The 14,557-nt window shown below is 36.2% G+C and overlaps 1 protein-coding gene across 1 annotated transcript in view; it reads right to left on the reverse strand.

The window, feature by feature from the left end:
* Nucleotides 1-309: 309 nt before the first annotated feature.
* The window catches only part of ERO1A (endoplasmic reticulum oxidoreductase 1 alpha), a 49,273-nt gene continuing 35,025 nt past the window's right edge, over nucleotides 310-14,557 (reverse strand). The window contains exons 10-16 of the mRNA XM_047735985.1: nucleotides 13,861-13,887; nucleotides 13,640-13,732; nucleotides 11,969-12,215; nucleotides 11,026-11,095; nucleotides 5,450-5,536; nucleotides 5,228-5,361; nucleotides 310-3,403 (exon numbers count right to left, since the gene is read on the reverse strand). Coding sequence (XP_047591941.1) covers nucleotides 3,343-3,403; nucleotides 5,228-5,361; nucleotides 5,450-5,536; nucleotides 11,026-11,095; nucleotides 11,969-12,215; nucleotides 13,640-13,732; nucleotides 13,861-13,887 — 719 coding nt within the window. The 3' untranslated portion in view covers nucleotides 310-3,342. The remainder of the gene's footprint in view (nucleotides 3,404-5,227; nucleotides 5,362-5,449; nucleotides 5,537-11,025; nucleotides 11,096-11,968; nucleotides 12,216-13,639; nucleotides 13,733-13,860; nucleotides 13,888-14,557) is intronic.

The raw sequence follows: 14,557 nt of genomic DNA on the forward strand, positions 1-14,557 counted from the left end.
ACTGCCTTCCTTCTCCTTCAATTTTAAACAGGAATAAATTTAGCTAGGCCATAATGTTGGGCAGTTATTCTTTGATTATTCAAGAAATTCTTCAGTGATGTTGTTGCCTTTTCCCCTCAAAGAATAGTTCTTACCATTTTTTCCATAATAGACTCACTTCATAACTTGCCAAAACCACACCAAATTTTGAGCTTTACTGACCTTCCCCCAATGTCACAAATCCTTGGGAATCTATTGACTCTTGTCGTAAAGAATATTCGGAGTGAAGGTCTGACCTCTAGTACAATAAAATTGTCATCTGAAAAGCTATTTATTCAACAAACATTTATTAAGTGTTCATATGCCAAAAAATATGCTATGGAGATGCAAAAGTGGGTAAAGTTCCTTTTCCTGCCCTTAAGGAGCTCACATTCTAGTAAAGGAGGCTTAAAAGAAAATACAGTACAATAAGTGATACAATAGAGGTAGGTTGTAATTACAGTGGTGACATTAGAGAGGCAATTAGAAGATACTCCTTGAGTGGAGCAAGGGCAATTTCACAGAGGCGGGCGTTATGGTGGTCTGCAACGAGAAATGGGCGTTTTCCAGGTAGGGAAGGATGGCTAGAGCACATGATGCAAAGAGAACAGCATGCACCAAGGTGACCCGGCACATTTGAAGAACTATGTGTTTTATCAAAGCATAGCGGCTGGGGACAGGACTGGGAGACGTGTCAGAGGACCTTGTTTGAGTGCTTCTAGAAAGCCTACTGTGACAGTATTGTGGGGTGTATGGGAGGAGATAGTCTGGGAACAGGGAAGCAGGCCAGTGTAGTGCTCTAGATAAGAGCAAGGAAAAGGGAAAGACAGTAATGCATCAGACATGTGGAGATCAACTCCACAGTGCTAACACACTGACCAGATACGGAAAGATGCAGAGGAATGAGCCTGGAGAATTTAGATGATGATGGCTCTGAAATTAACAAGAGTAAGGATCACAGGCATAAGAATAGATTTGGGGGGAAAATGGTTGTTTTAAGACCCACAGATATCTGTGGGACAACAGTAAAGACATGTTATAAACAGACGGATTGAGAAGTCTGGACTAATGGTAAGAACTTGGACATCATTGAGTCGTAACTACCCAAGAGTGAGAAGTAAGTGGTGGTGAAAGTCTGAGGAATAACATTTAAGGCATAAATGAAAAAAGCCTAAAAAAAGGACACATCCAGAAGCCCAGGAGTGAAATATAAGGAACCTGAGGGAGGGATATAGGGGCATATCTTTAAAGAAGGGGTTGCCCAACAGTATCAAATGCAGGAAAAAAAAAAAAGTCAAATAAGAAATGGCTTCTGAACTGGATTATGAATTTAGAACTGAAATTTTTGTCTTCAAAAGAAGAAATGGTTAGGGACTACAGAGTCAAAAGCAAGATTTTTGGTTAAGGAGCAAGTGGGAGGTGACAAAGTGATGACAGAAATATTCTTTCAAAAAGACAGACTTAAAAAAGGGCGAGGGCATGACGTGAGAGTCAGAAGAGCATACAGAAAAAATTGCCACTTAAACCCTTCCACACAGGTTCAGAGTAGTACAAATGTCCTTTAAACTTTTACACACGGTGCTCACGGCATAGTCTGAGTCTCCAAGAATATTGACTTAATAAGTAGGTTAATGTCATTCTTTTCCTGCCTTATTCAGTTGGGGGCGGGAGAGAGAAAAATATGACACATATTGTTAAACTCAGCTCTGTGGTTTTTCATTTAAGATGTACCAAATACATATTCATACAGTCATTCAACAAATATTTATTGGATACCCACCATGTGCTTACTATGTACTTGGCAATATACCAGGCTTCAGGGACACAGAAAAGAAGTATACAGCAGTATAAAATGGTATTTCTAAACCATCATATAAATAAACCCTGCTTTATTAATAATGTGACATCTCAACATGGTATAACTTCCTAGTATAAAGAGGGCACACATCATTTTGAGGTACAGTTTCTTTTATAATTTCTTTCACAATTACCATGTGATCAAAATTCTTAAACCCCTTCAAATATTTTTATCATTAAAGAACTGCCACTAATGAAAATCTCCCAAAATTAATTTTTAGGGATAAAAAGGAAATGAACCTCAGGTACAAAGAACAAAAATTATATGCCCTATGACTATATAGATCAAGCGTCAAAAGGACAACAAACTCAAAAAGAACTTTATTTACACCGGCACTCAAAATGATTCCTTATTCTAAGGCTTACAGTATTAAGCCTTATTATTAAAAAGTTCCACTTTTTTTTTCTTCAGAAAAAATCATTTTAAAAAATTATCCAGTATTACACACTGAAGTATTTAAGGTTCAAAGGGCATGATGCCTGGAACTGACTTCCAAATGACTTGGGAAAAAGTAGTATACATGTGTATAGACAGAGAGCACGAAAGATAAAGCACGAGTGAACAATTAGTTAATCTGGGTAAAGAGTTCTTTTGTACTACCTTGGAAACTTTTCTGTAAATTTGAAATTATATAAAAATAAAAAGTTTCTCCCAAATTTTATTCAGCATTAGGTAAAGTATTATGAGAATAAATATATAAATCTATTCAACTTTTCACAACGTGTAGAAATCCCCTACGTCTTTGAGTTGTCATTGTATCTTTCTACACACTAAAAAAAAGCCAACCTAAATAGCAATATAATTCTCATACTTTTTTACTTCATACTTCATATCAATGTACTTCTGGGTTGCCAGATAAAACACAGGGCTCCCAGTTAAATTTGAATTTTAAACAAGAAATAATTTTTGGCATAAGTATGTCTTAAACATTGCATGCAACATACTTATATAAAAAAATTATTGTTTATCTGAAATTCAAATTTAACTGGCATTCCATATTTTTATTTACTAAATCTGGTAACCGTAAATGTACTGAAAGCTCTTAAGTTGTTAATTATGGATGATTCATGAGCCTCCTTAGCATTTTCCTATTAAACGCTCATAACACACTGACCCCAGTTTTATTTATATTACATCTTCTCACACAAAATTGAGAGACTTACAACATTTACTTAGTTTTAACATATATGAATTTGAAAATCCTGATTTTATTCAATATTAAACTTTAAAATTTGTACCACATCATCAAAGTGTTACTTTTACTCACAATACTATTATACATAAACTTAACCCAATTAAAAAAAAAATTGTTTACTCAAAACAATATAATTATCCTTTTACAAAAGCAGCTTTATATAAAATGTTTGGCTTAAGAATGTCATTACTCTTATGCCTTTGAATGAAATTCCACTCTTTGGCTTTCATAGTCCAGAAACAGGCAGGTTTCAACTTGTTTTCTGTTTTCTTTAATGAATATTTTGTAACAAATTCCTGAAGTTTTCTAATTCTTTCACACTTGTGGAAATTCTGTAACCAAAAAAAAATTTCACTCAGAAGGTATTTTAGATACTTTTTCTCTGTTATTCAACCCTGCATTTTTAGAGCACAGAAAAATTTTCAAGTAATTTATTTCAATAAATTTAGTATAAATTTATTATTATTAGCATAAACCATTTAGTCAATTTTGATGTACCTGAGTTCTTAATCTGACATGGTAAAACCAAGATAATATTGCCTTGAGGTTAGTTATTTTTAAGTATTCAAAACTTAGTATTAAAAGTTTTAAAATACACAATTAGAAAGTATATAAATATCAAAATACTTGGGCAATTTTTATTCTTTTTTTCTTTTTTTTAGTAGGTTCCACACCCAGTGTGGATGGAGCCCAACATGGGGCTTGAGCTCATGAACCTAGGATCAGGATCTGAGCTGAAATCAAGAGTCGGATGCTTAACCAACTGAGCCACCCAGGTGCCCCAAAATACTTAGGTATTTAAAGTATTCCTAAGCATATTCACACGTGTAGTATTTAAAGTGCATAAATATAAATTACATAAGCATTAAAATATGTATTTTAAATATGCATAAATTGGAGTGCATGGGTGGCTCAGTCAGTTAAATATCTCACTCTTGATTTCAGCTCAGGTCCTGATGTCAGGGACATGAGACCGAGCCCTGCATAGGGTTCCCGCTCAGCATGGAGTCTTCTTGAGATTCTGTCTCTCTCTTCCTCTGCCTCTCCCCCCTGCACACACATGGTCTCTCACTCTAAAATATACAAATAAATAAAATCTTTAAATATGTGTAAGTATACAAATATTGAAAACTAATCAATGTTCCACAGTTAGTAAATACACAAAGAATCAAAGCTTCTGGACTATAAAAAGTGAAAACAGGGGGCACCTGGGTGGCTCAGTGGGTTAAAGCCTCTGCCTTCAGCTCAGGACATGATCCCAGGGGCCTGGGATCGAGCCCCACATCAGGCTCTCTGCTCGGCGGGGAGCCTGCTTCCTCCTCTCTCTCTCTGCCTGCCTCTCTGCCTACTTGTGATATATGTCTGTCAAATAAATAAATAAAATCTTAAACAACAACAAAAAAAAGTGAGAACAGTAAATGTGTAACCAAACTGTTTTCACTACTTACTATAAAAAGTTTGTTCACTATTTTAAGTATATTTTAGTTCTGCTTTCCGCCATGAAAAAAGTAGCTGAAGTCTCAGTGAACCATATCATATCTATTAAGTTTTTGTGTACTAGAGAATAATTCTGAAGGTCAATTGTTTCAAACCCAAAATAGTAAGTCATAATTTTTTTAAAGTGAAGAAATGTAGTCCTTAGAAAATATCAGTTGGTATAAATCTCTGCATTCTTTACGTATGATGGGCCAAAAAGAAAGGCATCTATACCTACATTTCGTAATGTTAAGTTCCTTATTTCAAGCTTATCTTCTAATCGTTTTCATGAAAATTATTTTTAAAGCATTATTAACCTTTTTACATGATGATGAATTTGCAGATCAATTTTATACATATGCATATATTAAACAACATGATTTCTCCAGGACCTTCAAAAAATATTTGGACAGCACAAAAACTACTTTTTAATAATTACAAAAAAATGTACAAATTCAGTAAGATGAATATTGAGGTCCAATCAGTAATTAATCATAATTATAAAAATCAAGAGAGGAAAGGAAAGAATATCACCTGATGATTGTGTGTGTGTATATACTTAAGGTATTTCATAAGATTACAGAATTCGGTAGTGAAATAATTTCACTAAAAAGGATAGTACTTATCCAGTTTTAGACTTACTTGGCTAACAGAAACAATTTCACTACTTTCAAACTCACCTTCCAAATGCATTAAATAATGATACTATTTCTTGTCGGGTTAGATGGAATTCATAGCTGGGCCCACTTTCTGGCATATTTGCTATCAGCTTCTCAGAAAACAAAATCTTCAGAGCAGTACCCAAACCCTGAATCTGTAAGAGAAATAGTAAAGAAAGAAAAGTCAGAAACTTCTTTGCACAGAGAATAAATGAAAAATAAGACTGAACCAGATTTGCTTACCTGAAGCTTTCCCCATAGTCGACATTTAAAACAACCAACACAATCCATGATTCTTGAAATATTTCTAAAATGCAGTCGAAAGTCCTCCTAAAAAACAATTTAACAAGATTTTTATTAAGATGTAGCATCTAGTCAAACCCTAGGTATTTTCTGAGTGCCTTCTATGTGCCTAGCACTGTGCCAGGGGTCCCCGCGTGCACCAAAGAAAGCGAAAAGAATTAAAATCCACGTTCACTGAGCACCTCCTGCATGCCAGAATCTACATATGCAACTTCAACTTCACTGCAAATCCAAAAGTAGATTTATTATAATCTATACCTAATGAATTAAAAACAAAAGGCTCGGAGAGTTTAGGCTGCCCAAATTCCCACATGGAGTAAACAGCAAACTTAGACACCAGGCCTGCCTGACTCAGAAACTAAACTATCTGTAAATACACACCATCTGAGCTGAAGTGTTCTGTTTTTCTCTGATTGTTTTTGTTGCCGCTGTTGTTGTTTTATGTGATTATTAATTACATGTGAATATCAGAGGAAGGGGGACAGGGGTGGAGTGGCATCATTTACCAAAAAAGGAAAAAAAGAAAAGAGAGAAGGAGAGAGAGGGTGCAAGAGAGGGAGGGAGGAATTTGAAAATATGGCCTCCTATTATGTCCTGCTTTAATCCCAGTATTAATTAGGTAAAACAATCAGATATTTTACTATTATTAATACTATTTTATTATATCTTTTATTTTAAAATATAATTAATGTTATCATACATAAATATACAGAATATAGTGAACATCCATGTACATTTTACCAATCTTGAGAAAGAAACCATTACAAGTACCACGAAGCCCTCTATGTACCCCTCGAAAGTCCTATACCCTACCCTCTATAATTATTCTGAATTTGGTGTTTATCGTTCCTTTTTTTTATACTTTTAATACATATGTATGTATCTATGTACACTAAGGTACTATGTTGTTTGTAATTGGACAAAATGAATCCAATTCATCCAAAAGTAGTATATGTCCTTAAGGGATAAGTAAAAAAAGAAGGGGCAACAAGGACACACCCTTCTTTTACACCAATGGAAATTAACTGATCCACCAAGTGACTCCCTCTGTCCTTGACTTGCATTGGAATCCAGATTTACAGTATTTTAAGCATACATTCATTCACTTGAGAGCACACTAGCAGGGGCGGGGGAAGGAACAGAATGGGGGGGAACTTAAGCAGACTGTGCTGAGAGTGGAGCCCCAAGCAGGGCTCCAACCCATGACCCTGAGATCATGACCTGAGCCAAAACCAACAGTCAAAAGTCCGACATCTGAATGAATCACCCAGGTGCCCCATGACATATATTTCTGATTGAAAATCCACTGTATTGGGGCACCTGGGTGGCTCAGTGGGTTAAAGCCTCTGCCTTCGGCTCAGGTCATGATCCCAGGGTCTTGGGATCGAGCCCCGCGTCGGGCTCTCTGCTCGGCAGAGAGCCTGCTTCCTCCTATCTCTCTCTGCCTGCTTCTCTGCTTGCTTCTCTGCCTACTTGTGATCTCTGTCAAGTGAATGAATGAAATCTTAAAAAAAAAAAAAAAAAGAAAGAAAATCCACTGTATCAATCAGCCTACAATTTGAGGACCATGTAGTGTTTCTCTCTCTCTCTCTTTTTTTAGTAATAAACCACATACCAGGCTCAACCAGAACAGAACAGGACCAAAGATCTAAAAATAGGAATAAATCAGCAAAGATTGGTACCCACTATTCAAAGTAGACCTCAATTCATTTTGGGGACAGTTCTTCCCCAGATGCTTTATTCAGCTTGAGACTCTGAAACAGCTGTATTATATAAAAGATTTTTAATGGATCCCAGATCTTGCATCTTTATTCATACAAATATTGTATTTATTTAATACAATGCTCATATTATTAATATTAATTATTACCACATGTTAACAATATTCTACATCTTGTGTTTCTGTGCTTTTGGACTGAGTTCAGTAGGAGGTCATTTGAATTTTTTTTCAAAGATTTTTTAATTTTTATTTATTTATTTGACAGAGAGAGATCACAAGTACGCAGAGAGGCAGGCAGAGAGAAAGGGGGGAAGCAGGCTCCCTGCTGAGCAGAGAGCCTGATACAGGGCTCGATCCTAGGGTGCTGGGACCATGACCTGAGCTGAAGGCAGAGGCTTAACCCACTGAGCCATCCAAGCGCCCCAGTAATTTGAACTTTAAACCAACTTTAAAAAACATTTACCCAGTGATACTACTGTAAGTAAACTATGGTAATTTAAGGCTTCCTTTAAATTTGTGTTTTGACCTTAAAAAAAAAAAATCACACTTTTAACAATAATAACAGCATAGTAAAATTACTCTAAAGTCAATGTTCCCATCCTATGAGGTGCTGACCTCTGGAGGACTTAATAGTTATTATACAGACCTGAACAATTCATATGTAGACAAGCATTGCATGCAGACAGAATCAATAAGTCACAGGTATGCACTATAAATTTCCAAATGAATATAAATATTATGATCAATAAAACACAACTTTTATTTAAAAAGTGTTACTAAGGGGTGCCTGGGTGGCTCAGTCAGGTAAGCATCTGCCTTCAGCTGAGGTCATGATCCCAGGGTCCTGGGATCAAGTCTCAACAACAGGCTCCCTGTTCACCCTGGGGCCTACTTCCCCCATCTCTCTGCCTGCTGCTTCCCCAGCTTGTGAGCACTCTCTCTCTCTCTCTCTCTAATAAATAAAATCTTTTTTAAAAAGGTTTCTAAATGTATAGTGGCCTTTTGGCAATTACATTTTCACAATCAATAGATACTAAAAATACTGCTACCATGGGGAGAGGCTTTGAAAGTTTTTGACTTTAAAGACTCTCATACTTGTAAAGGTTGGAAGCTTCTGTTCTACAAGACCATGCTTGTTTTTGTAGACATTGTCTAAATTCGGTATGTGGTTATCTTTGTTAATTCAAACACTTGAACACGGAACCTCTTGAGTAAATCTCTGTCCGGCGCACAGAAAGAGTAAGCATGGCTGCTTATGATCGCCAAAATAACACTGCAAGATTAAAACCAAGTACAAATGCATAAGTTAACTTAATATGCAGAACCCAATTAATAAGCTGGAAGTTTACTAGATCAGAACAGGAGAAAACATCTGTGACCTCCCCAGATATCAATGTCCAACAATCTAAATATATCCCAAAGTTATTTCAGATTAGAAAAATTTAAGATCCTTAAAATAACCAGAACCTAACTCACTTATACATTCTCCTTGTTTAGGATACAGCTTTTAGGTCAACACATAAAAGTACCATCAGTGGGTAGAACAATCGGACATGCTATGGTTATCTGCTGTAATTTACGTCCAGTGAAACCAACTAACCAGAAAACAATTCTCACCCAATTCTTAAATGTTTCAGAAGCCTTCAAATGAGATCCTACTCTATCTTGAACACTGGACTATTCTTTCATACCGTCTTCTATTTTTTTTAATTTTATTTATTTATTTGACAGAGATCACTCTTGATTTCACTCAGAGGCTTTAACCCACTGAGCCACCCAGGCGCCCCATATCATCTTCAATTTCTAACCATCCATGGATAGAGTATAATGCAGACAGTATGAGATTTTTAGGGGCACCTGGGTGACTCAGTGGGTTAAAGCCTCTGCCTTTGGCTCAGGTCGTGATCCCAGGGTCTTGGGATCAAGCCCTACATCGGGCTCTCTGCTCAGAGCCTGCTTCCCTTCCTCTCTCTCTGCCTGCCTCCCTGCCTAATTGTGTTCTCTGTCTGTCAAATAAATAAATAAAATCTTTTTTTAAAAAAGATGATATTTTTAAATGAACTTATAATATACCTGAAACTAATATAACAATCTATGCTAATTATAAGAAAATAAAACTCGGGGCACCTGGCTGGCTCAGTCAGAAGAGCATGCGACTCTTGATCTCAGGGTAATGAGTTTGAGCCCCACCATGGGTGCAGTGATTACTTAAAATAAATAAAAATAAAATTTAAAAATATTTTAAAATAAATAAATAAATAAAACTCATGTTACTGTTTAAATCCATGATGTTCACCATAAAACTACTTTTTCTTAGGAAAGTAAATCTCTGATATTAACAAGTTTTACTTCTTCATTATAAAAGAATTCAGAAAAATTATCTGTTAAACTCCATAGAACATCAAATCTGAGTGTTTCTGAGTTTTGATAAAATTAAAACATCATGAGCAATATTTCTAATCGGCACAATATAAAAAGAGTTGATGCCAAAACACTTTCCAATAAACCAGCAAGTGTACTAAAAATAATGAAGAAAGTGAAACTAGTAGACAAAGAAAGTCTTATTACAGTATCTTCCCCCTCACTTCCAAGTTCCTGGAAGCTGCCTGGCAGGTTATATAAGCATGAAGTATGTATTTCTAGCAAGAATGCTTTCTGTAGGAGGTAGATGGGAGATCAAAAATAACTATTATTTAACAGCAAAAGAATCAGTGCAAGAAGTATTGTTTGCAAACTGCATAAAATCAGGTTCTTTCCTTACAGAAGGAAACAAAGAATACAAAACAGAGGCATATTGTCATACTCTGAAGAAATCAGTTCAAGCCCAGTGCTCCTGAGAGCGACCTGCCTTTACTTACCTTAGCTTTGTAACAGAGAATGGTAATACAATTTTACTTGAGTCTCCAAACAGAGTAGAAATCACTGAGGTTAGGAGCTGTCCCTTCCTTTAATGACAGGAATCATATTTTGCACATAGTGAGTGTTTAATAAGTCTTCCTAGCAATATTTTATATTTGTAGGATTTTGATGCCAATATACACCAAGATGGTCTTGTATGAGCTTATACCTCTAGGTAAGAGATTAATATCTCTATTTTGTAGGGCATCATGCCTTCTCTTCTTCTGGCCTCCCTAAATACCTTTCATTCCGGAAAAATAAGATGAGTAACAAACCCTGGGCCCTTGTCCCCCTAAATGGCTTTACTCTATCCAAAGCCATTTTCAGAATTCTCCTCAGCAAAAGACAAATACTGCCATTCAGGCTCTGGATCCCTTTCCTTTAATTTATAACTTCTATTTGTGATGAGACCATTGATATGAAAGCCATCTGTAAGGTGTGCAGTGACACACTTTGTTACTTTGAACACAACACAAACTAGATCTTAAGTTGGCCTGCCTTAGGACTTCCTTTTTTACAGGAAAAGAATGATTATGACTTTGGCTTTTCTTATCATTTCCTAATACAGAATAAGATTTATTGTTAACTATAAAAACATGGGGCTTATATTCATATCTACATACGAGTTTGAATCTAAAACTTAAGTTAAAATATGAAATAATTGGGGTGCCTGGCTGGCTCAGTGGGTTAAAGCCTCTGCCTTCGGCTCAGGTCATGATCCCAGGGTCCTGGGATCGAGCCCCACATCGGGCTCTCTGCTCCATGGGGAGCCTGCTTCCTCCTCTCTCTCTCTCTCTCTGCCTGCCTTTCTGCCTACTTGTGATCTCTGTCTGTCAAATAAATAAATAAAATCTTTAAAAAAAAAAAATTCCAAAAAAAGACAATGTGAAATAATTACCTTCAGTTTGTTTGCTTCTTTTTTATCCCCAACAAAAAAGGAATTCTCATCAAAATGCAAAGGAAATGACCTACAGGTTAAAACAGAGAAGATTCATTTTCAGGTATTGTAAAATATTAAAAATACCTCTAAGATAACATTTTGCTGGTTGGTGATGAATATTATAATAAAAAAGAGTAGAAAATCGAGTAAAATCAACACCCTGTTGCCCCCAAACAAGGTCTTAAACAACCACATAAAACAGTAGTATGTTCAACCACATATGAAAAGAATGCAGGTGGGCACCTGGGTGGCTCAGTCAGTTAAGTATCTGCCTTTGGCTCAGGTCATGATCTCAAGTTTCTGGGATCGAGTCCTGCATCGGCTCCTAATTCAGCAGAAAGCCTTCTTCTCCCTCTCCCTCTGCCCCTCCCCCTGCTTGCTCTCTCACATGCTCTCTCTCTCTCAAATAAATAAACAAACAAAATATTTTTTAAAAAGAAAGAAAGAAAGAAAAGAAAAGAATGCAGGTTATCAAATACTACAAAATGATTCTCAAAACTAAAAATTTGTGCCACTTAGTACCTAAGTCAAAACAAAAACAAAACTCAATTCTAAAAGACCTATAGGCAAAATTAGCTTTTAATTATTTTTTTAATAATTTTCCTTTCTTGGGATGCCTGTGTGGCTCAGTTGGTTAAGCATCTGACTTCAACCGAGGCCATGATTTCACGGTCAGGGGATCAAGTCCCATGTAGGGCTTTGTGTTCAGCCGGGAGTCTGCTTCTCCCTCTCCCTCTGCCCCTTCCTCCTGCTCATGCTCTCTCTCTCTCTCTCATATAAATAAATAAAATCTTTAAAAAATTTTTTTCCTTTCTCTAAACTGAATATTTAAGACCTGAACTTGGATACCACTTGTCACTCTTCTATTAATAAGTTGTACAAATCAAAATATGTAATTTACTTGACTTCATGAAGTATTTCCAGAAGTAGCATTTTGTTTTCTGCATCGTGGACTTTATTTCCAGTGAAGAGCTGAAAATCTGGGCGCTCAAAGAACGGTACCACTTTAGATAAAGCCCTTAATTCTATTAAGTAGAGAAAATACAAGTTCTTAAGCCTTCTTGGACCCTCTCCTTCAGTCAAAATTCCATCAAATCGCTGCTGAAATTCTGTAACGTTATGTCCCCATTTCTTTTCCAACCAAGTTTCTGAGAAGAAAGAAGAATTAAATATTAAAATCTGAATTTTAAAATTAAGTTTCAGTTTACTTACATTGAGTTATTTATATCTAGAGAAGTTAGTTTCATTATATACTTGAAAATACAGAACAATGAAAGCTGCTTTTCATAATATAGATTTTTATGATTCTATATTAATATTTTATCTTCTAGAACCCATACTTAGAAGGAAAATAAATTCACTGTTTTACTGAGAAGTATGATCTCACAGAAATCAAATTTCTGAATATAAACATATTTATAAAACCAAAATACACAATTTAAAAATGACTGCCTGACATTATTGATAAGTCTGAAGTCCTTTAAAATTCCAGAAGAAATAGGTTACTAATGAAACTCAACCATGGCCTTGTTTTGCAAAAGCATTTTTAAAGCATAAAGAACAGCAGAAAATGCTTTTTAACCCGTTAAACTCCAGGCCTTAAGTTGGCACACAAATAGAACGGTTTTAATACAATTAAAGTATCTACTGAATAACATACCGTGCCATTAGGAGATTTTTTAACTCTCACAAACAAAACAAAAGAATATTTCCAAAGCGATGTGCACAATTTTGAGCTGCTTCTTAAAAAAGGTAAACAGGGGTGCCTGCATGGCTCAGTGGGTTAAAGCCTCTGCCTTTGGCTCAGATCATGATCCCAGGGTCCCAGGATCGAGCCCCACGTCAGGCTCTCTGCTCAGCAGGAAGCCTGCTTCCTCCTCTCTCTCTCTCTGCCTGCCTCTCAGCCTACTTGTGATCTCTGTCTGTCAAATAAATAAAATCTTAAAAAAAAAAAAAAGAAGGTAAACAGAGGTGAGATCATACTGAATATGTCTTTAAAATATCTATAGTTCCTACATTCCTGATTACTACCATTGAAGAATGATTTGTTACTGCCTAATATTCAATCATGTCAATTTTGTCTTGCTAAGGTAAATACCAAAACATTTTAAGAATATCGGAAAATAGGGGCGCCTGGGTGGCTCAGTTGGTTAAGCAGCTGCCTTCGGCTCAGGTCATGATCCTGGAGTCCTCGGATCGAGTCCCACATCGGGCTCCCAGCTCCATGGGGAGTCTGCTTCTCCCTCTGACTTCCCCTCTCATGCTCTCTCTCTGTCTCTCAAATAAATAAATTAAAAAAAAAAAAAAAAAAGAATATCGGAAAATAGGGGCGCGGTGGCTCAGTGGGTTAAAGTCTCTGCCTTCGGCTCAGGTCATGATCCCAGGGTCCTGGGATCGAGCCCCGCATCCGGCTCTCTGCTCAGCAGGGAACCTGCTTCCCTTCCTCTCTCTCTGCCTACCTCTCTGTCTACTGTGATCTTTGTCTGTCAAATAAATAAATAAAATCTTTAAAAAAAAAAAAGAATATCGGAAAATAAGTATGGTAAAATAAATAAACGTGAATGTCACATACCTTGTAGAAGATATCGTGCACTCAAATGCACATTAATACTTGCATGCAGGCCAGATATAAGTCTGTAGAATGCTCTTTTTTCTACGCAGAGGCCTAAAAATAGTAATTTGGTAACAGAAATCTTATATGTGGAACTCATACCATTTTAAAACTAATTTCATATGTCTTTAAAGATGAAAAAAATGTTTAACATTTAAATTTGTTTAAAAGTTTCCAATTACCTTCTAGCCAACTGTAAAAAGTGTTCTCTGAAATTAAAAGAAAAAGAAGTCACAAAGTTGTAAAAATGCCAAAGTGTACGTTTTTCAATATGTAACAGCAATTTGTGCCAAATGGTGATTTAAAAATGAACGAAAGTTCCAAATTTTATTTGCTATTTATCCAAAGGAAGGAGAGAAGTTCTTGGTGTGGATTCAATTTAGTACCATTCTCTTGGTCCGTCTCTAGAAGGCTTCAGCATTGCCTTAGGTGGCCCTAAATCTTGTAATTTTCCAGATAAAATGTTTCATAGGATGTCAGAACACACAATTTAAATAATAAATCAATGCAAGGAAAACTACTTAGCCTTGAAAACAGGTGATGCTATGAAAATTAAGAACTCATTGTACGCTTTTCTAAATTTTAAAAATTATTTATTATTTATTTATTCATTTGACAGCGAGAAAGAGAGAGAAAGCGTGCACAAGCAGGGGGAGTGGGGAAGTAGCAGGCAGAGGGAGAGGGAGAGGCAGGCTCCCTGTCAAGCAGAGAGCCTGACATGTGGCTCAATCCCAAGACCTTGAGATCACAACCTGAGCCAAAGTCAACTGCTTAACCGACTGAGCCAGCCAGATGCCCCAGAAGGATAATATTCTACATAAAAAACTCATAAACTGAATAAAAATGCTCAAGTGCTCAGTTAAGGTGGGCAAATAATAG

Source organism: Lutra lutra, chromosome 7, assembly GCF_902655055.1.
Source record: "Lutra lutra chromosome 7, mLutLut1.2, whole genome shotgun sequence".
Taxonomy (NCBI): domain Eukaryota; kingdom Metazoa; phylum Chordata; class Mammalia; order Carnivora; family Mustelidae; genus Lutra; species Lutra lutra.